Source organism: Gambusia affinis, linkage group LG12 (genome assembly GCF_019740435.1).
Source record: "Gambusia affinis linkage group LG12, SWU_Gaff_1.0, whole genome shotgun sequence".
NCBI classification, from domain to species: domain Eukaryota; kingdom Metazoa; phylum Chordata; class Actinopteri; order Cyprinodontiformes; family Poeciliidae; genus Gambusia; species Gambusia affinis.
Window position 1 is genome coordinate 8,961,704 of NC_057879.1, and position 25,147 is coordinate 8,986,850.

The 25,147-nt window shown below is 38.0% G+C and overlaps 1 protein-coding gene across 7 annotated transcripts in view; it reads right to left on the minus strand.

The window, feature by feature from the left end:
- astn1 (astrotactin 1) overlaps positions 1–25,147 on the minus strand; it is a 342,774-nt gene that overhangs the window by 267,618 nt on the left and 50,009 nt on the right. For all 7 annotated transcript variants that reach the window (XM_044133570.1, XM_044133572.1, XM_044133571.1 and 4 more), the window contains exon 2: positions 9,276–9,457. In XM_044133570.1, coding sequence (XP_043989505.1) covers positions 9,276–9,457 — 182 coding nt within the window. The remainder of the gene's footprint in view (positions 1–9,275; positions 9,458–25,147) is intronic.

Genomic DNA, 25,147 nt, shown 5'->3' on the forward strand with positions numbered 1-25,147 from the left:
AAAAGTCTATTTCACACACTTTCCACAAGGTTTCCTGCACTGGAAATGAGAATTAATGAGAGGACTGGCTTACATCATTTGATTCAATTTGGTGTATTTGATTGAAGCTAATACAGCATAAAACCAGACTCTTTGTGGTGATGAGATATTAATGTGAACTGTGTCACAGATATTAATGTTGCATATGTCACTGAGAAAACTCAAAATGGTTGAAAGACATTTACAGATCACATAATATATTTAAATCTATTTAATAAGATTAGGATTGCTATAAACAAATAGGGGCATGCTTTATCTTGCAGAGTATGAGCACAATACTTAAAGATCTTTAACCGGTTTAATGAGAAGTAAAGCAGCGGGAATGGGGACTGAAGTAGGAAAGTAAGTTGGAGGAGCAGAAAACAGAAGGTTTAAATGGCTTTGAGGGTGATCAAGAAGGTGGTGTGAAAATTAGGAACAGAGAGTAGGTGGTGAGTAGCAAACTTTGAAGAACATAAACCACAGGAGGTAGTTCTGGCTCATATAAAAGGGACAAAAGTTCAAAATAAAATTTCAAAGAGAAGAGCCCATGTAGATCTAAGTCCTATACTTTAATGGGTGTTATTCTTTGGCCCTCTTACCTGGTGGTATTTTGATACATGGTTACACCAATTTGACCCATGCAAATTAAGTTGTTCACACTTAAAATGAATATGCAAATTGAAATTGTCAAAACTCACTTGAATGTCCCCACAAAATGTTTAAAAAACAACACATTCAGCTCCATGAGTCTTTAAAACGGATATAGTATATATATTACAAATATGTAACTAAACCATATGTGATGCTACTTTTAGAATAAAAGATGTTAATGACGCATCATGTTACTTTTAGACAGGAGGCGAGACGACACCAAAGAGGGGAACAGCAACAAATGCACAAGTAATATAAAGATTCTGACAGGAAATCAAAGAGACTCCCCAGTCAGTAATGCCTGTCAATGAATGGTTGCATCCTTTAAAACATCCATCGCAGGTTTGGCTTTTAACCAACATCAGGATGCAGATATTTGCATCTCCACATTGTCAACGGAAAGATTTTAGCTGCATTCACTGCTGATGTATTTAGTTGACTTCAGAAACACAGCTACAGATAGATAGTGCATAGTTTTACAAGACCATGCATTGGCAATATTGGCATCTATTGCGATGACAAAAATCAGTTACAATTAATCCCCGATTTGTAGCCAAAAATGGGGTATTTTCCTGGAATGAGTGAAGTTGCACCATACATCAGATGAAAGACAAAAATGCTCTGCAAGCAGTGCAAAGAAAATATAATGCAAGTAGTTTATCTTGCTCTAAGGATCAATTTGCTTAGAAACCAAATGTGTATTAATATATAGTGAAAAGTAGAATAGCAGTTATAGTTATTTGTGTGAAATAAAATTGATAATTACACTCGCCAAATAAGGGAAAAGTGGGCAGAATCAAAAACATTTAGATTAGTGAAGTAACAGTAATGGTCTAGAGCTAGTCATCCTGCCATTAAGGTGTCTGTCCTCCTGGTACATTGGAACTGAGTAATTATGCAGGAATGAATAAACGAGTTGCAGAATATTCTTGTTGCCTTTAGACAAAACTGTTTGGTAACAAAGTTGTCAAACAAAATAAATGCCCTTTTCTCCTCATTTACATGCTGCACTCCTACAAGAGAAAGAAGGAAACATTCCTGCTGTCATTTTGATGTTTGCTGTTATCCACTATAACGTGGGCTAAAACTATAAATGATAATACAATCATGAACAACAGAATGGCATAGTGGTGTGCTAATTAGACCGATGCCTTACAGCACGATGTCTCAGATTCAACTTTTGCCTCATATTTACAGATTTCCATATGACAATTCTCTATTTTTCATTGTATGCTTTTATTTCACTTCCTAATTATACTTTCTTCACAAGTCACAGTATCACATAAACACACACTACTCTGAGTGTGTTTACATTCTGAATGTGGTATTGCTACAAACATTTAAAGTTTCAACTACTAACTTAAACTAAACTAATTTTTATACTTGTCCATGTGTGACTAATGCATTTGGTTGATGAGTGAGCAATACATAATGTTTGCACAAACACTACTAAAAGTTAGAAACGTACGTTAGAATGCCAGGACATTAATATCACATGAACTCTGTAAAACTATATAATGTATGGCTTTACATACATCCTATAGTTGATGTATGTGGTTGTTATTATTAACATTAACAATCACAGTGACTGTGGAATTGTGAAAAGATCCCTGAAAAAGAAGGTGCCCAAAATAATAAGATAGGATGTTTTTCTCCTCACAAGCTTAAAAAGAATGAGTTTAATATACACAAACAACTATTTCTAACTATACATGTAGTTTCTTCAATTCAGTAATAATATTTGAGTATTAAAAAATCCTATTTCTAAATTTCTTTCCATCCATCCATTGTCTTTGGCTTATCTAAGACTGAATTTGAGGGTCAACAGACCTGGAGCACCTTATACTGTGTTTACTGTAACTTTATTTGTTTTTGGTATTTCTATTTTTTCTGCAAGTAAATATTTCTGATGTGGGTTTAATAAAGTACGTCAATCAATCAAATCAAGCAAGTCAATTTCATCCACACCAGACAATGACGGCGGAGATTTTTAATGCTGAGGGTCCGATGATACGACTACAGAATCTAGACATTACCTTAGACCTGACAGTTTCATTCTCCAAGACCAAGTAAATATACTGAAAGAATAAATCAAGAGAGCCTTCCTCTGCAAGCAAGATAAAAACTCCTTACATTCTTTTGCCAAACCCTGGCTCCCTGAATTCTGAGCAATCCCTGAAAAAGCAAGCTGTGAAGATTGTGATGAATTTGCATCCGAGCAACAAGTTTGACACCTTTAATTCCTGATTTTAATTCGTGCAAAGTTTGCAACTTTAACACAGATGTGCTTCTAGTGCTGGTAAACAAATATGTTTATGTCACTGAAGAACTCCATGAATGTCTTATTTAACCCCATTAACATTTATTGATTAAATGCAATTGACTCTTGAGATTTGACCTTTTTGTCAGAGTAACCACAGTGAGACAGCAGCTTCAATATTAGAAAACATCAAGAGGACAACATTGCTAATTCTCAATAGATAGGATTGAATGGGGTTCTACATATGAAATTAAATTGGTTATAAAATGAAAGAATTGATTTTCCTTTTAGGAGAAAACAAGTCTGGCATCTTTTACATTTTAATAATATTCATGAACAGCCCAAGCAGCATATAACAATCCAGCTCCTACACAAGTGTGATTCATTATAAGCTTGCTGGTTGTTTTTTTCAAGACCACGGGTGAAATCTCAGCTCAGAACGGAAATGAACTGATGTTGATGTCACTTTGTGTCAGACTAACTTTTCCTCTGAGTTGTGGCGCTTTGTGTTTCTCTGGCTGATTGTTTGCTCTTGTCTAATTTGTGCAATGTGACTGTAAATACCAAGGAAATGAAAAGTGGCTCTGCTGTATCAACAGTGAACTCGGATAACAAAACTCTGATATAAGAGACTCACAAAGAAAAGATATGTTCCAAATGCTGACATTTCAGAGATATTTTCAAATTTAAAGTGACGCTAACAAAACTACGTTATGCAATGTTGTTAATGTAAACAATTTAGCAGCAGATTATTTTACAAAAGATGATGTAAAGGTGAATAATTCAAAATCTACATTTTCACCCTTTTCAGTTTACTGCAAACTAGGCAGCTCCTTAACCTGCTAACCATTGCAATTAACTTTAAATGTATATAATCAAACAAAGTAGCTTTTTTTTTTTACAAGTAACTCATACAGTAGATGGTAATTTATCAATTCAATAAAAGTATCAATGACAATGACTTTTTCTATATTATTTGTCTTCCTCAAAAATAAAAAACACATGTCTACACCAGAGATTTAGCAGTTCTACATACAAAACTGGTGGATTGAGTCTTCCTTAAATCTCAATGGGAAGCTGGTTTGTCTCACTCTGCAGGCCACGTTTTGCTACGTTGCACACAGAGCACCTCTGTGTGCTGATTTTCATCAGATGCTACTGCTTTACAAGTGGGAAGGGCTACTTTGATTAAAGGTTTACACAATCAATGCGATTAATGCAGGGTTTAGGAAGGTTGCAAAGTCAAAATCCTAAGATCTAAGCAGTGTCACAATAACTATTTTCTCTTAGAAAATGTGGGTGACATCAGTATGTCGGTTCTTAAAGAACAAACATATTTTAGAGTTGTAAATTGTTCTCTTAAGTTTTTTTTGAAGTGATGTCAACTTCAGTGATGTTTTATTTCTTTTTTTTACATATTTAAAGGATAGAAAAAAAATATACATAACATATATGATAAAGATCAGTTATCAAACATAAGAGCAATATCGATATCAGATGTCGATACTGGCCCAAATTTTCATCAATACTAATAATGTGTCACATGAGTCAAAAGACAATATTGTAGGATTATGTACTTAAAGCCGATTCACAATAGTGAGTGTATTTGTATGGACCAAGGAGAAATATATAGTGACTTTAGTAAAATATTACTTACAAGAATGATATTCAGTCATGCTCTTAAAAGAAATATTATTAGTACAAGCTTACAAAAACTCAGATAAAGCATGTAATACATTATAACCTACTGGCCTCTGGCATGATATTGTTTTTGTTTCTCTAAAAGACTGTATGACTTTGATTTCTTTTGTAAATCTGCTACCACGGTCTTACCAGGGTTTTTGCTGGGGGAAAAAAAAAGAAACACTAAGTAAACTCTTCTTGTTTCTTTTGTATCCACAAGGAAAACTAGAGTACGGAACTAAAATGTAAGCTGATCATCTTTGAAAGCTCTGTCACAGAAAATCGGAGAAATTCCTTAACTGATGTATATAAGGCGTCACAAGGCAAGTTGCACATTTCAGCAATTAGAAGAATCAAAGTGCTTTACACGATGAATGTAATCCATCTCCTCCCAGGCCATTTAATAGATGTTTCGAAGTGGAAAACTTGAGCTACATGCATCTTCAGTTGGAGCTGATTCTACAAACCAGAGCTTGCTTGGTTTTCATCATATCTTTCAAACTGAATATCAAAATAGAATACAGGAATCAACAAAATTACAAGAGAAAATCTCCTACATATTTATGTGGGAGATTGCTATTGTAGCCACAAATATTACTTAAATGTATTTATTCTTTTGTTTCATAGATGTAGATGCAGCTTTTGACCATAAACAAACATTTAAAAAGAACAGGTACTCCGTTTCCTTCATCTAGTGAGTTTTGCACTTAGATAACCACATTTCAGCTCGTCTTTCACTGTGTTGCTGCCACAAAACAACATGATTTTATGGCCTCCAAGGAAAAAAACAATAGAGTTAAAACAAAGTCGGGGGCGCTGGAGGGACACGTCAAATCTAGCCTGAAGCTTAAAAATATTAGGCAATCATATAATGTAATTGACTCGGTTTGGATGCCTCCATACTTTACGTGCTGATTGGATTGATCCATTGAGACCCTGTAGCAAAACAGCAGCTGATTAAAATTTGTAAATTAAAAAGGGAGAAATGTGCACAGCAGAGATACAATGCAGTTCATGAGTAACCAGTCAAGCTGCAGAAGAACACATTGCAGATTAAAATATATAGTTTTTTCATTTTTTTTTTCCATTGTGGTCTCAGTATGAAAAGGTTTTAGGTTTTATTTTTTTAAATGTAAGATTCCTGTAGAGTTTGAGTTAAAGTACACTGTGTGTTTGAACTGTCTCTGTCTCACCGGGTGTTGGTACAGACGTACACAAGGTTAGTCATCTATTATTGATGACCGGCTGCAGCTGGTGGAGGACACTGTGGTCACCTTGTTGATGCGACTCTAAGTGGAGAAGCTTTGAACCATGTCAGAGCACCGGTCCAACAGCAAAGCAAAACATCTCAAACAGGACTCATCCGCAGAAACGCACTGCAGGTTCATTAATTCAAATTAACTAAATGATTATTAACCTAATTCACTGAGTAATATTACAAATTGTCCAAAGTAGTCAATTAGAACTGTTTTTCTGGCCTCAGAACTGGATTTCTGTGCAGTCCATTGAACCTAATCTCCCCTCCCCCTCCCAAATTTGGCCGGTGACAAGGCTGGCTTGCCTCAGAGTCTTAAAATCCTGGGCATCTGATTCAAGCGATATTTACGAATAGTGTTATGACAGCCAGGATGCCAGATCAGACAGATTGTACAGACCCACTATATTTCCATTCGAGAGCTAGAGATAGTCTTCAGGCTTTTAATACTTCATCAGTAAGTTTGGAAGTGCTCAATGATTTACTGATCGACTGATCCAAGGATGTCAAAATGATGAATAATGTACTGTCATTTTTCATAGGGGTTTAAAATATTTTCATGATTATTTTTCTAGTTCGGACATTTTATTCATTTTGACACCTTTGAATAATATACATCAGCCAAAAGAAGTAACTTCAATTTGTCACTTTGGGTTCTGCCACTCTATGTAAGGGCTTAGCTGATTTTTTTTTTTTTTGGTACAGTGCTACTCAAAATGCTCAGAGAGACCACATTTCTGTGTTGTGGATCCTGTAAGACTGTTCAAAATTCAGTAAGTCTGAAGATGCATTTTATTTCTTTTTTATTTAAACACATGTTAAATTATACCACAATAGTGGGCCTCATTCTTGGAAATGATGCATCAATATACAGTGAGAAATCCAATATCTAGAGGGTTTGTACAGACAGCAAAGTGGGAAGAAAAAAAAAGAGATGACATGAAGTTCAAGAGACCATGACCTAAGCAAACACCCCTCAGCATCAACAATCACAGAGTAGAGAGTCAATAGAAGTAAATTTATCAGAATATAGGAATTTGATGAATCTTTCTAATCCAAAAAAACTCTACTGTGATCATAAATGGGCACTTTCTGAGGAATTTGAAGCAGACAACCTGACAGAGAACAGTGAAGGGACGTGAAAATGTAATCGGAATACCCTGACCCTCTTTTCAGGATCTGTGTCAGCTGCTGAAGAAACTAGACCAGAATATTTTAAGTCTCTGGACACCCTCTAGTAAACCTTTTGAACTTCTGCCATCAGAAGAACAGTAGCACCATATAACAAAAAGAGAACTTGCTTCCATTTCCACTAGCTGTCAAAAATATAAACTGATAAGATATATTTATATCTTCCACATTTATATGATTTATCCAATATTGCAAGATGGTTTATAGAAAAAAGTCTAACAAATTGACAGAATGATTGATTTGATAAAAATCAACCTGCTTTAGTTACTGTACTGCAGCAAAAGACGTTTTATATGGCAAGAAATTATATGGCTGACATTTTGATGATCTGTCTGTTTGCTTTCCTGAACAAAGGCCCAATTTTATGTTGTGGCAAAAGCATAAAATGGAAAATGTCAGTCCAAAAGCACTGGTCTTGATTCAAATAGTGACTTGTGACGCATAGTGATAAAAAGAAAATATTGTAATCACTTTCCTGGGAAGTCTGTTGCGCAGACTTCCCAGGACCTTTTTCCATATCCACAAGACGCCAAACTAGTGACATGGCTTTAGGATTTATAGGTCGAGGCCTCCAGCTGGGCAGCAGGCTGCAGCGCAGCCTGAGCGGCCCAGTGGTAGCACAGCTTCCATCTGTCCTTACAGTCTGCTTGTATGTCTTTGCATGCTAATCTTTCCCTTACTACACCTTCATCAAAGCACCTTTATGGAGCCGCCGTCATCCCCAGGGCTTTAGGGGTGACGAATTAGCAGGTAAGGAACCACAAAGACGCCGACCCGAGGGTGATGGGATTTGAAATACAGATAGAGCAGAGAGCAAAAAATGTGAGACTACAGCAAAGTCAATGAGATAAGAAGCCTCATATTCCCACTAAGAAATGTTTTCACCATCCTTTCTCGTATGTCCAGAAGATGGCCGTTTCCTAGTGCATGTAGAGCATTTAGAGGACAGAACAAGGCCAGTTATTTGTCATTACATCTGAAATTAAATCTAGTCAGAATTAAATTAGGTCTGAAGGTGTTGAAGCGTACCTCCCTGCTTCTGTTAGCAGATGTAGCCGCTGGCAAAAATCTTCCGAAGCTGACTAATCATTTGTGTATGCAGATATTATAAGCTTTCAATGTCTGAAAATATATATCATCCATCACAGCATGATTGCAATGTCTTTGGGCAAGAAAAGGGCACTGAGAGTAGGTGTGGCATATCTTAGATCTAATAAATATACATTTCCTCGGGGCAAGAGGGGGGAAACGGAGAGTTCTAAGGATTCATTTCCTACTCTGCCAAGAGAGCTGATAAGGTCTGATACGGTGGGCGCATGCAAAAATCTACACTCCGCTACTGGATTTTAGTACTTCATAAATTCATGTCCCTCTATAATAATCTCATGTTTCCTTTACATCAAAAACGTAAAGTTTACTTCCATTTCAGTTGTGAAAACTGCCCTTATTTGTCTCCATTTCTGCCTGTATAGGAAAAGCTCACAATACTCTGCAGTTCCTTGCGGAGTGTTGCAGACACTCATCAGAGGAATAAAGTCATTTTATATAAAGGCTAGAATTTATTATTAATGTTGTCAAACTTGCACAGTTTCAGAATTACTGAAACAACCTCAAAAGTATACATGTTCAATAAAATTTGGTAAAATCTCGTTCCATGATTTCTGTCAAAAACTGTGGCGGCATAATTAAAGCAACATATCTGACCCCTCTTCCTACCCAAAATGGAGTTAATATTTGCTTTGGTAGGTTCCCTGACAAGACCGGCCTTATAACAGTTTCAATTATTTTTCTTTAGGGTTCATGTGTGAGCCAATTCAAATATTTTCTTACAACATGGCTGACGAATAACAACGTACTTGTGACTGAAAATTAAATTGTTCAATTGCAAAGGCTACGAATGAATCTGAGTTAATTACATGTATTTGATTTGTTTTAATAAATGTGATGACATGAAAATGTGCATATTGAGATTTCTGAACAATGGGACAAAGTAAACAATGGCATACAGAAATGTTTTACAACATTTTGGGCTTCCTAAAAGTGTTATTCAGGACCCAACATCTTTGTAGTTTTTCAGTTATATATTCTAGAAGTATATACGTCTGTTCCTGCTCAGATCAACCTAAAGTTTCATTTTGCATGGTAAAAACTAATTTAGAAGTCCAATAAAATTTTTATCATCGTACTCTTGTGTATGATGATAAAAATGTTTACCATCACAGAGATGTGGAGTATGCGCAGCTCTTCTTTCGTGGAGTCGTTGGCCGGGTCTTCAGTTGGTTCGGGTAGGTTGACGCTGCCGTCCTGATGGTGGATGTGGAAAAGAAGTGTGCCATTTTCCAGCCACTGCTGCCGCCAGCGCACCAGAGGGATGTCCTCTGAGTTCCCAGAGATCTCTAACAATGACAAAACACAAGACGAAACAGATGAGAAATTGTCTGTTGTTGCAATGGTAACTGATCTGCACCAAAATGACAAAAAAAAAAAAAAAGTTTAAAAATCAATGTAAATAGTTTTATTAAGCAAAACTAAATCTGGATTTCTTCTAAGTATCATATTACAGCTCAAAATTCAGAAATGTACAATAATGACTAAGCTTAGACAGTAGAACAAGTCCATAAAAGTGTAAAAATAAAGTACCGACAGGATAAAGAGAAATTATTAAAGCTGGGTAGCAGTCAATCTGACCGTCTTAAGTATCCACAGAAATTGTGATAGGAATAATTCTAACTGCATTGCAGTTCTTCATACACGCAGATAACGCTGCCCAGAAATGATCAATTTGACCAAAATAAAACTGATGCAAGATGAATCTTTCCCAGTTTAGACCGTTTCAGGATTTGGTCTGGAAGTAAAACCACTCTCTCAGGTATAAAACAAAAAGAACAAAGGTTAAATCTCAGAGACAGAAATGATTAAATGGAGAGTTTATGGAAGCAGTGGAGCATGAGAAACACAGTGCTTCAATCAAACCTCGATTCCCCAGACAATACCCTCCACCTCTAGTTTGTTATATTAGTGATGTATGCCAAAAACCACACACGGATTGAAAAAAAAGTAGAAACATTAGGAATGCATGACTGAGTTTTTTTTTTTTATGTTTCTTTGTTTTGTACATCCCACTAAACTCATGGAGGATATTTGAAGGCGTGCACCAAAAGACCGAAGACTGAAATCTAACTGATACTTCCTATCACTGAGGCTGAGCATACTGCATGTTCAACTAGTTTTGTGCATTTTCAAGAATTTGGGGATCACTTACACTCCATCATCAACCACAACAAGTAGTACACTGTTCATCTGGTGTGAATGGGACATTCATCATTTGCAGAAAGAGCTATTCTGCAGACATTTGTAAACCAATACAGCCCATGACATTTAGGATCAGATTTTATTGTGAGTGACCAAAGGATGCAGCACCATCTTTACAAAACTCCTAAACTGAAAAAAAAAAACAAGAAATAGGCGAAAAAAAAAATAATAATTATAAGGTGAATAAATAAATAAATGGAATAAGGAACAAAGCTAAAAACTGTACACTTTTATTTGAAGTGACTATCCGTTAAATATTTGATCAGTGAACATTAGTGAACACAGACTTTTAGTTTTATTATTGTTGGCTAAATCTAATATTTCCACAACAAAAATCTCAACTCAAGTTAACTTTAATGCTATTTATTTTAGTGGGAATACTTGCACTGCTGACAATTTACTATGGAAACGAGCACCACTGCAAGAGATAGTATCACTGAGTTCATATATAACGCTGCTAAATAATACATCATATAACAAAGATATCAAAGCAGTATTGATGACCACAGTGGACAGCACAGATAAATGATGAACTGAAGGTCCACAGTGCATTAAAGAACCATCTGCCAGATATCAAAGTCTTTTACATGTTGTAAGAAAAGCTGTGGTTCCTCATAATTTCAATCAGGACTGGGTTTGATCAACAGAAAAACAGAAGATATACGTGTCAAAAAAGTTGCCAGATATATAGAAAGTGCCACTGGAAAGCTGCAGAAGAGTGTTGATACAAAGTGTGAAAATACCAAAGATCTCCTCTGTTGCAGAATCTACAACAAAATCGGAATGAGATCTATATATAAACACAGACTAACCTTATGCCACACAAGACTTTTAAACTGATTACTACCAAGATTCTATAGCTGCGAGCAAGATTTTACTGCTGATCACAAGCTTTTACAGCCCACTGTGAAAAACGTCAGAGGCGAGTAGCACAGCATTTGCAGCTGCACTTTATGGATGCTCAAAGCTCAAAGGCTTGAACATACAGTGAGTTATATTATTGTTTATAAAATATAAGTTCTTTTGAAATACTGCTTATATGCTTAGACAACAAATTTAGAGTTGGTAAACTTTGAAAAACTAAAATATGTAATGTTTACATTATGGCTCTTGGTTATCAGAAAACAAGGTCATCTCTTAGCAACAGCTTAACAACAAATATTGTTATTGTTCAAAAAACACAAGATTTCCTCTGCTCTTTTAAAATACTACTCATCTGATTCTACATAAGAATTGTCAAGTTGGTGAACTTTGGAGAAAAGTGAAAATGTTTTTTTACCATTAATGGTACACAGACATTGAACACAAAAGTAAAAATCTGATTTAAACTTCATGGCAGTTTGTTACCAGAAAAAGAAAAAAACGCTCATCTCTCAGCTCACCAAATTAATAAGTAATATTATTGTTTATAAAACATAAGTTCTTTTTAAGTACTCCTTATATGCTTACACAACATATTTAGAGTTGGTAAACTTTGAAAAACTGAAATATGTAATGTTTACATTGTGGCCCTTGGTTACCAGACAACGCTGTCATCTCTTAGCAACAGCTTAACAACAAATATTGTTATTGTTCAAAAAACATAAGATTTCCTCTGCTCTTTTGAAACACTACGTATCTTATAATACTTAAAAATCGTCACTTTGGTGAATTTTGGAGAAAAGTGAAAATGTTTTTTTTTGCCATTAATGGTTCACTGACATTGAACTCAAAAGTAAAAACCTGATTTATACTTCGTAGCAGTTTGTTACTAGAAAAAGAAAAAATGCTCATCTTTTACCACCAAATTAATAAGTTATATTATTGTTTATAAAACAAGTTCTTTTGAAATACTGCTCATCAGTTTGGACACAACAAATTTAGAGTTGGTAAACTTTGAAAAACTGAAATATGTAATGTTTACATTGTGGCCCTTGGTTACCAGAAAACGCTGTTATCTCTTAGCAACAGCTTAACAACAAATATTGTTATTGTTAAAAAAACATAAGATTTCCTCTGCTCTTTTAAAATACTACTCATCTGATTCTACATAAGAATTGTCAAGTTGGTGAACTTTGGAGAAAAGTGAAAATGTTTTTTTTTACCATTAATGGTTCACAGACATTGAACACAAAAGTAAAAATCTGATTTAAACTTCATGGCAGTTTGTTACTAGAAAAAGAAAAAAACGCTCATCTCTTAGCACCAAATTAATAAGTAATATTATTGTTTATAAAACATAAGTTCTTTTTAAATACTCCTTATATGCTTACACAACAAATTTAGAGTTGGTAAACTTTGAAAAACTGAAATATGTAATGTTTACATTGTGGCCCTTGGTTACCAGACAACGCTGTCATCTCTTAGCAACAGCTTAACAACAAATATTGTTATTGTTCAAGAAACAAAAGATTTCCTCTGCTCTTTTGAAACACTACGTATATTATAATACTTAAAAATCATCACTTTGATGAATTTTGGAGAAAAGTGAAAATGTTTTTTTTTTTGCCATTAATGGTACACAGACATTGAATACAAAAGTAAAAATCTGATTTATGCTTCGAGACAGTTTGTTACCAGAGAAAGAAAAAATGCTCATCTCTCAGCTCACCAAATTAATACAGTATCTGTTTCATTTATCCTAACAGATAAACATAGTCATTACAGGTCAACCCTATGTGTACTTTAGATCTATACTGAATAGATTTTTGAACACATCAAACTCAGATAACTAGTAATTGAGGGCCTTAGCAACATCTAAAAATAGACATAGAACAATTTTTTTTCAGATTGGAATTAAAAGCATAACTTAACTACCCCAATTTAGCCATATTGATACCTCAGACATTAATTTCACTGGACTAAAATCATGTTACCTCAAGAACATAATGCTCCAGCAACACATTTCTACACATCTGATATTGTAGCAAACACAGCCAGAAAATATTTTGAGCATGATTTCTGGAATATAGAAAGGCAGATATTCTACAGATATTACAGTTGTGCTACTCAGATGTTGTAACAATGTCACGATAATTAATTCAAGGATGCAAAAAATGTAAATAGCACAGCACTTTCATGCATAGTTGATCATAAAGTACAGAGAAAGAAAAATAAATAATATAGTGACATCACTAAAAATGTCAGTAATTTCAGACCCTTTGTCCCAGTCACGCTTATCCCTCAGCAACGACAAGACATAATATTGCACAAAACGTTTATTTTATTTTAGATTTTTTATGTTTGAACTCATGTAGAATAAATTTTTAGACACTGCAAAAAAAAATCTGGCAAGATCAGATCAAGCTCTTTAACAATTCCTAGATTTTTCTTTTTTTTTTTTACTACTGCCTCATCTTAGCAGTTATAATTAAGTTGGCACTTCCCCAATTTTGTTCTGCATGTCAAATATCACTTGATGTTACTATTTTTATTGGCAGCAGAGGAATTACCATCCAAATTATGGAACATGACATGATAAAATGGTCCTGCAATCATTCCTAAAAATTTTTAGATTAGCATATAACATCATGTTTAAACTACTGTGTGTAAATGTAGCAGCACAAAGCTTGTTGTGTAGATGTTGACTTTTACTACACAAGCCTGATTGAAAAAAATAAAAAAAAAGCTTTCCTTCCTTCTCCAATTCCCATTTAAACCATCTGGCAAACTGAATGGATTCGTTTGTGGATGGTCAGCTTATTCTCTTGACACCATCCATGTAAGCACTTACCTGCCTTAAACTATTTATGATAAAAGCTAATATCATTAATATTTTGTGCCCGGGGAGTACATGCATACAATTACAATTCAGTGCTTCACCTCACTGTGTGAGCATCAGTCTACTTTGTGAGACAACCCATTAGGCTGATTATCGGCAAACAAACAAAAAAAAAAAAAAAGCACTTCAGGCTGGATAATGGCCAGAACCCTCATACAGATTATAACCTGTTTACAAACAAAAACACTTTGTTTGCTTTCACTGATACGGCGATGCATATGTGTGTGGATATGTGTGTATTTAAAATTGCGAGTTTAACAAGATTAGGTCTGACAATAACTGATGGCCCAACGGCGCAGTGACGAAGGAGTTCCCTCTGCCTGTAAATAAGATTTAAGAGTCCTGGCTGCTTTTTAACCTAAATGCAAATCGTGTGCCTCAATGTGACAGGGCACTTTTTTAAAAAAGTGTGCTCGCTCTCCCTCGAGACTAGTTTGCCATGAGAGCTTGAGTAATGAGACCACCATTGTACTGGACTGCATTTCGTGCCACAGAGCAGAGAAGAAGGAAAAAGGAAAAGAAAAGAAGAAAAAAAAGGGACGAAGGCTGAGATGGAAAAGCACAAAAAGGAATGAGAAGAACGGTGGAGAGGAAGGGAAGGAAAACAGGGAGGCCACTTACTGCAATTTAAGTAAATCAAAAGTAATCTGATTACGCCGCATTACTCGTTAACCTCCCCTGAATGTAAATTTGCAGAGCCGTTTAGCCTGAAAGAGTTTTATTGCTTATGAAGTTCAATAAAATAACAGTCTTTGACATTTTAAAAGCCTAAACTTTAATCCAGGCATACGGAAATGGACAGTACCTGTGCAGAGGGTGGCAACACTGCACATTTTAAAGTAAACAAGGTGGTTGACCAAAATAGCAAAGTATGCTTCTGATAGGTCTGAGTCTTCTTTAAGCAATGAGGGACAGACGTCCAGCATAACATAGATATTTTATATATCTTTTTTAAAACTCTTTAGGGAAAAAAGGATTTCCAACCATTAGAATAATGTTTGTATTTACCAAAAGTAATAACTCTAGTTTCTTATTTGGGCTGTAAAATGGTGAAACAGGAAGATCACTTAATGTTCAAGCAATATATTCCCAGAAATAAATATATATTTTAAATGAATGTTCATAAAGGGCAATTATAATACATAATGTATTACACAGAAAACTTTTTAATGGAGGACATTTCTAGCAGTGATGGTATTAATAAACACATAAATAGATAAAACAAAATAAAGCATAAATAATTGTTTTAACTGTGGTAGGAAGAAATCAAAATTCAATTTTCCCATTGGTGACAAAAAACAAAAAACTTAAATGTTTAATGATCTTACCCGTACCTACAACTTTTCCATCCCTTTACTTCATATGTTGGTTCAGATGTGTGACACTGGATGCCTAAATTTGTTTATTTTTTTTATTTTTTCGAAACCATGGAAACAAGGTTTCAATACATCATGAAACCATCACTATAAAAGCAAATTCATAATACAAGTATATACTATGCTGTCAGCATATATCAACTTTCATATTGGAAATTTTTCAGAAAAGGAGATATGGTTATTTGAATTATGATAATGTAGAAACTCATGAAATGAAAACTGAAGAGTGCTGAATATCAAAGAGGTGATTTTAGTGCAGGAAGCCCAGAGCTATAGTCCTTTTTGTATATTACAGAAGCATTGAACAGAACAATATGTTTTATACTTACTATTGGCAAAAAAATTATTAATTAAATTCAATTAATTGATTTGATGGGTTTGTATTCTTTTCTGTACAGTTGTTAATCACAGAGCAATGTGACATGATGTGAAGTTTTTCAAACTTTTTTCTAAAAGAAAAAATAAAACTCCTTCTGTTGTGTTCCGGGGTTCCTTGTTTTCCTTGAGAGTCTAGGTTCTGCTACTCACCATCTCGCCACCAGATAGCACCAAACTCACCCCTCTCTGGAGTGGTGTGTCGTCATCCTGCACACCTGAGATCAATCTACTCGTCAGGCAAGGTGTACAAGAGGAGCTGACTACCACCACTCTGATGCCTGAGTGTTAGCCATCCACGGTACCTCTGAGCCTCTAGAGCTAGTCTCTATTTCTTCTCGTTGACCGAATTAGTAGTGATTCTCTTCGTTGTTTCCTGCTTCCAGGTTGTTTGCCCTGAGAAGTTCTGGACTCTCCCGGCTAACCTCCTCTGTTGATCGCAAGTCCCTCCTGGATCCCTCCACTGGCAGTCGACCCGCTTCCCTGTTTCCGTTCGGCCTGAATCTACCCGTCTGCCCCCCCCGACGCCTTCCTTCTACCGTCTGGATTTCGGTGGCTAAGCGCAGGTCCCCCCAGGACCACAAGAAACTAGGACCCCGAACCCTGCAGTTACCCTCCTAATACAAGAAACGCCTGCTCACAAGTAAGATTGTTCCAATTCTTCGCCAGCAATTCGATTTCCCACACCCTGTGAACTCACCATCATCTTGCCGTTCCTTCAGAGCGCGTGCTGATACTCCGAGAGCCCTTCCCCTGGACAAGACCCATTTCCGCTTCATTCTCTAGAGCTGTTCAAATAAACTCATTCATATCTTTTATTGCTCTCCTGAGTCGTGTTCTGCATGTGGGCTAGAAATATAGACCCCAATATGACAGAACACTCAGGCCAACAGACAAGTCCAGCAGACGCGATCAGGAGAACGTTATCCGAGCAGCACAACCTGCTCCAATCACACGAAGCAGCATTAAGAGAACTTAGCGCCCGACAAGCCGAGACTAACAAGCAGTTAGCTGAAATTGTTAATTATCTCAAACCTTCCGTTTCTCAGGAGGCTCCGTCAGACCCAGCTCCAGTTCCGGCTCCGGTCCAGCCCACGTTTTCCGAGGTTCGACCACCACTGCCTGAGAGATTTTCTGGAGACCAGAGTCAATGTAAAGGTTTTTTGATGCAATGTTCTATAATTTTCAATCACTCCCCTCAGAGTTTCCTTCAAGATGGTTCTAAAATCGCTTATGTTTTGTCCTTGTTATCCGGGCGGGCCTTAGATTGGGCCCAGGCCCGATTTCCGTCACCCTCAAATTATAACTGCTCGTTTGATGAGTTTTTGAAAGAGTTCCGACAGGTTTTCAATCAAGACGCTGATAAGTCTTTCAACTCGCGCCAGCTCATGGGGATTAAACAGGGCCAACGCACAGTAGCAGATTTTGCTATAGACTTCAGAATAAGAGCAGCAGCAACTAATTGGAATGCAGCTGCATTGAAGAGCGTTTATTTCAACGCTCTTAACGAAGGTTTAAAAGATGAACTGGCTGTCCTAGATGAACCAGAGACTTTGGAAGAACTAATCAGCCTAACTATCCGACTTGATAATAGGATCCGGTCCCGTAATAGGGCGAGGAGACAGAGAGACCCACCAGTTCTGTTTCAGGGAGGCATGCCAGCGATTGCTCCACCACAGGCTTCTCAGGACCCTGAACCCATGCAGGTGGGTCGGACACATCTCTCTCCTGAGGAGCGTCAGAGACGAATCTCCTCTCGTCTCTGTCTGTATTGTGGCTCCCCAGGACATTTCCTCGCCCAATGTCCAGTCCGGTTAAACTCCCGGGTCCGCCAGTAGAAGTGAGGGAGCTGGCGGACCACCTACAGAGAAAAGATTCTCCTCGCCTGTCACTACCTGCCACCTTGATCTGTAAAAATCAGTCATTCTCATTGTCCGCTCTGGTTGACTCAGGTTGTGAGCAAAATCTGATAGATAGTATGTTAGTTCAACAAATGTCTATTGAAACCGAGCCACTCTCAATCCCTCTTCGAGTCACTGCCATTGATGGAAACACTTTACCCCAAATAACTCATCAGACCAGACCATTACACCTAATCATTTCTGGAAATCATAGTGAACTCACCTCTTTTTTTGTTTTTCCCATGGCCAACTCTCCCATCATCCTCGGTTTTAAATGGCTCCAGGAACATAATCCCCACATCAACTGGGCTGATAGACTTGTCGAATCCTGGTCCACCTCCTGTCATTTGTCTTGTCTCCACTCGGCCGTTCCCCCAGGTCCGCCATCGGCAGAACCGCAGGAGGCAGATCCACCCGACCTATCGATCATCCCACCGGAATATCATGATCTAGCTCCAGTATTCAGTAAGTCCAAGGCTCTTTCATTACCTCCACATCGACCATACGATTGTGCCATAGATCTCCTGCCTGGTGCGCCTCTACCCACAAGCCGTCTTTATAACATTTCTCGACCAGAGAGAGAAACTATGGAGAAATATATTAAGGAATCTCTAGCAGCGGCATAATTCCATCCTCCTCTCCTCTGGGAGCAGGATTTTTTTTGTTGGTAAAAGGATGGTTCACTAAGACCCTGCATCGATTACAGAGGGTTAAATAACATAACCGTTAAGAATAAGTACCCCCTGCCTCTGTTATCCTCTGCCTTTGAACCTGTTCATGGCGCAACAGTTTTTTCAAAACTTGACTTGAGAAATGCTTACCATTTACTCCGTATTAGAAAGGGAGATGAGTGGAAGACTGCATTTAAGACACCAATAGGTCACTTTGAATACCTGGTGATGCCGTTTGGATTGTCTAATGCACCAGCCTTTTCCAGGCCCTAAATAAGCACGTGTTGAGGATTTTCTAAATGTGTTTGTATTTGTTTACCTGGATGATATTTTGATTTACTCCAAGACTCTAGAGGAACACAAGCATCATGTTCGCCAGGTCCTACAACGTCTTTTGGAGAACAAATTGTATGTCAAAGCTGAGAAATGTGAGTTTCACCAATCATCAGTGTCATTTCTTGGATTCATACTTGGGGGCGGACAGGTAAGACCCACAGAAGAAAAGATTCGAGCGGTATTGGAATGGCCGACCCCCCAAACCCGTAAACAGCTCCAGCGCTTCCTGGGTTTTGCCAACTTCTACCGTCGATTCATTCGTAATTACAGTCAAACCGCCCTACCGCTAACTGCACTCACCTCTACCAAGATTCCCTTCAGTTGGACCCCAGAGGCAGAAGCTGCCTTTGTTCAACTCAAGAACCTTTTTGCTAATGCACCCATACTCATTCAGCCAGACCCTTCCAAACAGTTCATTGTTGAGGTTGATGCCTCAGACACAGGAGTTGGAGCCGTGCTTTCCCAGATCTCTTCCCAAGACAACAAAACTCATCCTGTGCTTTCTTTTCCCGCAGGTTATCCCCTCCTGAACGTAACTATGATGTAGGGGATCGGGAGCTGTTGGCCATCAAGTTGGCCCTGGAGGAGTGGCGGCATTGGCTAGAGGGAGCGGAGCATCCGGTGCTGGTCTGGACCGATCATAAAAACCTCTCATACCTGCAATCAGCTAAGAGGCTTAACCCCCGTCAATCTCGTTGGTCACTATTTTCTCCAGATTTAACCTCTCCATTTCCTACCGTCCAGGGTCACGCAACATCAAGCCGGATGCTCTTTCTCGACTACACTCACCTGGGGATTCTGAAAAGATTCCAGCCACTATCCTACCCCCCAGCTGTACCGTTGCAGCAGTTACCTGGGAGATTGAAGATATTATTAGACAAGCCCAACTTTCTGAACCCACTCCCGACTCATGCCCACCTAATAAGATATATGTGCCCACCTCTGTCCGAGCCCGTTTCTTACAGTGGGTTCACGCCTCCAAGTTCTCGGGCCACCCAGGTATCAGCCGTACTATTGCACTTGTAAACCGTAAATTCTGGTGGTCTTCAATCAATAAAGATGTAAAGAGTATGTCTTAGCCTGCACCATCTGCTCACGTAATAAGGCATCTCACCAACCTCCATCTGGTCTCCTACAGCCGCTACCCATCCCCAAACGCCCATGGTCTCATATTTCCATAGACTTTGTCACAGGATTGCCACCTTCTAAAGGCATGACCACCATCTTAACCATTGTAGATCGTTTTTCTAAGGCCTGCCACTTTGTTCCCCTCCGTAAACTACCCACAGCATTTCAAACTGCCCAGTTACTTATTAAACACGTTTTCCGCTTGCATGGCATACCACTGGAGATCTTATCGGACCGTGGACCACAATTCATTTCCCAGGTGTGGAAAAATTTCTGTACTGCACTTCATGCTAAGGTTTCTCTCACCTCTGGTTTTCATCCACAGACTAATGGCCAAACTGAGAGACGTAATCAGGATTTAGAAACTACTCTCCGCTGCTTCACTTCCTCCAATCCGTCAGATTGGAGCCAGTATCTCCCATGGGTCGAATACGCACATAACAGCCACATCTCTGCAGCAACTGGTTTGTCCCCTTTCGAAGCCTCCCTAGGTTATCAACCCCCGTTACTTTCGTCCGAAGAGGAAGACATCTCTGTAACCTCAGTCCGCCACCATATCCGTCGTTGCCAGAACATTTGGAGAACCACAATTCACAACCTTAACAGCACAGCCGAACAAAACAAACGACAGGCAGATCGTAAAAGGGTTCCAGCTCCCACCTACACTCCCGGCCAGAAGGTGTGGTTATCGTCCCGAGATATTCCTTTGAAAGCCATTTCCAAGAAATTGTCTCCCCGTTTTATTGGTCCCTTCGAGGTCGAAGCCATTATTAATCCCTCTGCTATTCGCCTTCGTCTGCCAGCCTCCCTCCGAGTTCACCCTACTTTCCACGTTTCTCAGATAAAGCCCGTCCAGACCAGCACGCTCTGCCCTCCTTCCGAGCCCCCTCCTCCCCCCCGAGAAATTGATGGTCATCCGGCCTACTCCGTCCGCCGGATCGTGGACTCCCGTCGGCGAGGTCGTGGTTGGCAGTACCTCGTCGATTGGGAGGGCTACGGTCCGGAGGATCGCTCCTGGGTCCCGGGATCTTTTATTTTAGATCCTTCCCTCATTACAGATTATCACTCGTCGCTCCCACATGTGAACAGCTAGAGCTAAAAGGGGGTTGCTTCTGAGAAGATCAATCTGTTATAAAAATTAAGATATTTCACACAGTTCACCTATTTACGATGAACAAAAGACACCAAGAGATTCAACTTGATGATGAGGTGAAAATACATTTGATTCCAACTTTAAACTTGTTCAATATATGCAGAATCTTGCAAACAGAGCAAATAAAGAGCACTCACTCATGTTGTTGTGAGTGAGGCTTGCAATTTGGGGGAGGTTAAAGGTGGAAACAGTGCAGACAGCTGGACAAGACCAAAACTCAGTGAGAAGGTTTGGGTTATTTCCGTTTGGGTACGTAGAACTCTGGGTGTTGTTTCAATAATTGGGAGAGTTGCTTCAAGCAATTATGTAACTTTATTCAAAACTAAAGTGTATTACAAAAGACAGTGGGAATATGTCCATCCCCATATTTGTAGCTGAAAATAAACAATGTGCTTGAATATGGTCCAGTTTGTTCATTTTCGCCTGTTAATCATCCCCAGTCTGTCTAACACCATTTTAGGCCAACATTTCTCCTCAGCTCCAGATTTCTCCACCACTCACATGCCAAGCCCACTTTGGGTGGGATTTACTGCAGCCAAACTCCATCTTCCCACTTTGATTCACACATAAAACACAAAACAATGTTGACAGGAAACGTAACTTATACCTTTGCATTGAAGGGTGCAGTTTCACTTGGAACATGTTAGCTTACCACTGGCAAATGTTCATAATATTTCCACAAATATCACAGAAGGAGTAGTAGTTTCTAAAGCAATACAATCACCATCAAGAATCACAGATGGGAATAATTTGTCCTCTCTTCAGCATAAATAGCAGATATGAAAGTGATCAAAGATCAAAAATAATATAGATAAATGTTCGCTAAAGCCGCAGTAAGGACCTTTTATGAAAATGTATTTGTTACATATATTTTTTAAATCTATCACTATGTTGTAAACTATGAGACAAATAACCTCTTTCTCCCTCCGACTGTAAAAGACAGTGGAGTGATGCAATACTTGAAATTTAGAGATTTAAAATGTATCAGATTCTAAAAATGCTACATGGTGTCTATATAAATCTACTTTTCTGACTTATGACTATGTTGGTATCAAAAAAGAAGCAGATATATTTTTAGGTCTACCCAGTCAGTTTCACTTGAAAAGTAAAAGAATCTGGCACTGCGGCATCCTGATCATCTGCTCGCTCGTCCTGCACCTCAACATTATCCAGCTTCAAAATTACTACCAGTTTTCAGCAAACATATATTTTTTTCCCTCCAGAATATGCATAACGCAGGGCTTTGAGAATCTGAATCATTTTGTTCAGGCTGAAATCTATATTAGCATACATGTTGGTATGGGTGGGAATTGTCCTAATTTCAAGCAACACTTCTACTAAATGTGAATAAACATCAATGTAAAAACACTATCTGTTCAGTAAAGCTTTTTTAGGGTCAGATTTGTTTTTGCCTCTAGTTTTAGATAAAGGAGGACATGCAACCACAATTTTGCATATATTAAATACCTCAAAACAGCTTCATCATTTTGCCCATTAGTTTTTGTTTCCATCATCAAAAATTATTTGCATACTACAAATAAAACCCACTTTCATGCATTTGATTCAACATAGATTACAAATCTTTTTCACTGAAGTGGACAAAATTCAGACTTCAAGGCAATATTCTCCAACCAGAAAGAATCTGGCAGTTCAATTAAATTATTCATAACACAAATAAAGAATTTGTGCTCTGAATGGAAAGTATGTCCTACTATTGTGCAAAAATCCCTAGTGTCAATCTATGGTCAGAGCAAATTCAGTCTTTGCTTCTGTGTAATAAGAGATTAAACAGGACTGCTGCTCTCCTGTAGTGCAGTCTCTCATCTCAATGTTGACTTAATTCAACATGCACGTCAGTCCTCGCAAAGAAAGCACTCGCTGTGCAATGAACCAAACAAACACTTGAGTCATTTACCATCCTGAGACAAACAGCAATTACGATTTCTGTAATGTCTCATTGGTCAACCCATTTGTTCTCTTGTAGAAAAACAGTTTCAGGAAAGCAACATAATCTCCATGTGTAAAAGATACGTTGTTGCTGGAAAATACCCTAATCCCAGTTTAATTGGCATTCAGACACCATCAGCTTTCATGTGTTTGTTTTTAACTAAAGACCCACACACATGCTTAGAGACTATGGGATTTAACTTTAGAGTAGTTTGTGTAAAAGCAAGTCCTTCTTTATATTGTAGATTGATTGAATTGTTCTTTCTTTTCTTTTCTTTTATACTTGCATCGTCTTTTAATGTTCCTCTTGTGAAAGGATGTTTTAATATTTTCCAGAAGCCTAGTCTGCCAATTTACCTTTCCGGTCTTCATAAGGACAAATTATAAAAGCCCTGTAGTCCTACTTGAGAAAAGAGAAAAAGTTTAATGGCCGAGAGAAAACGATTAAAATGACCCTGCTAGTAAAGTCACCTTGAATACTTAAACATAGTGAGGGGATTGCTTGGCTCTCCCCATGGGCAATTTAACATTCTTGCCAAGTAGCCCAGGTACCTCAGCATTGCATGAATAACAAGTTGTTCTTATTCATGTTGCTAAATAAATCCACTTTAAGAAAGAGGCTCATGACTCAATGACATGGCCAGTTTTGCAGATAACCAACTGAATCAAAGGGTTGCTTAATACAAAAGGCTGAGGGTAAAATTCACAAAAGAGAGCAATCTCCTCAGTTGTTCCTCAAAAATCCATTTTCTTGCCTTCTTTCTGTACTGTTTATATAAAACGCTGATTTGCACTAAATACATTGAGGAGCAAACCAGTCCAAGGACAGCAGATGGACTACAAGCACAATACAATTTGTCAGAATTATAAAAAGAAAAAAAAATGCAACTGTATCTTGTTAGTTTCCATTTAATGAAAGAAAAAACAAAGCAGTGTTTGATATGTGCTGGTTTTGCTTGACATTCTGCATCCATTAAACTCTTCAATCCCAGTTCCCCATCTCACCTGTTTCATAACAGCCAAGACCTGCTACTTTATATTTCTCACACAAATACAGAGTTCATTTATTAAGACATTTTCTTATTAAACACTTTGTGTAATGCTCAAGTTTAAATTGGTACCCAATGGTAAGGTTTGTAGTCTCTCTTTTATTTAAGATAATTTCTTTGCAAAAGAAGGAAAAATACATGAAAAAAAAAAAAATCACACTTCACAGGAAGACCGGATCAGTTTTACCTACTGTTAACAAATGTGACCGGTAGCTATTTGTACAGACAGAAGCACCACAAGTTGGAGTCATCACTTTTTCTCTCCCAGCAAAATTAACACCAGCCTTCCATCCATCTATCCATCCATCCATTGTCTATCCACCCTTTGTCCCTAATGGGGTCGGGAGGGTTGCTGGTGTCTATCCCCAGCTAACGTTCCGGGCGAGAGGCAGGGTTCACCTTGGACAGGTCGCCAGTCTGTCGCAGCACCAGCCTTCCACCAGTGATAATTTTCCTCTGTAATCTAGATTATGTAAAGAGCTCTGGTCGCGCAATTTGTTTTAGCTGTGATTTACATGAATATATATAAATATGTGTAGACTTCCCCACAAATGGCTGCATAATGAATCATTTAAATGTTGGCTACGTGCATCCGTACCGAAAGCTGCTTTTTGCTCAGCACAGCTATTTTAGGAGCAGTTCGGTCATTGTCTCCAGTTGCATATTCAGTACCGTGAACAAACTAGTGCAAGTTCGCAAAAATCCTCACTGCCAGAAAACACCTTTATACATCTGCCCCACAAGTGTTAATTTTTAGTTTTTATGCAGGTTTTTTTTTGGGGGGGGGTTTCACCCTCAGAGCAGAGATGTTAGTTTTTGAGTAACTTTCCAGTTTCGACATTATAAAAAGCAGCATTATTATAATACAAATCCACAGCAGGTACCCAGTGTTGTCATGTTGTTCCTGTAATGCTGTTCTCTGTGATAATAGAGCTTCTACTACTGAGCTGTCAACTCACCTGTTTCTGATTAGCTCATCAAGTCACCGTTTAAAGACTTCAGTGGCACCTGGTTTCTCCTGAATCTACCACAGTAATTGAGCTCTCTGTTACATTTCAAGTTATAATCTGTTGTCTAA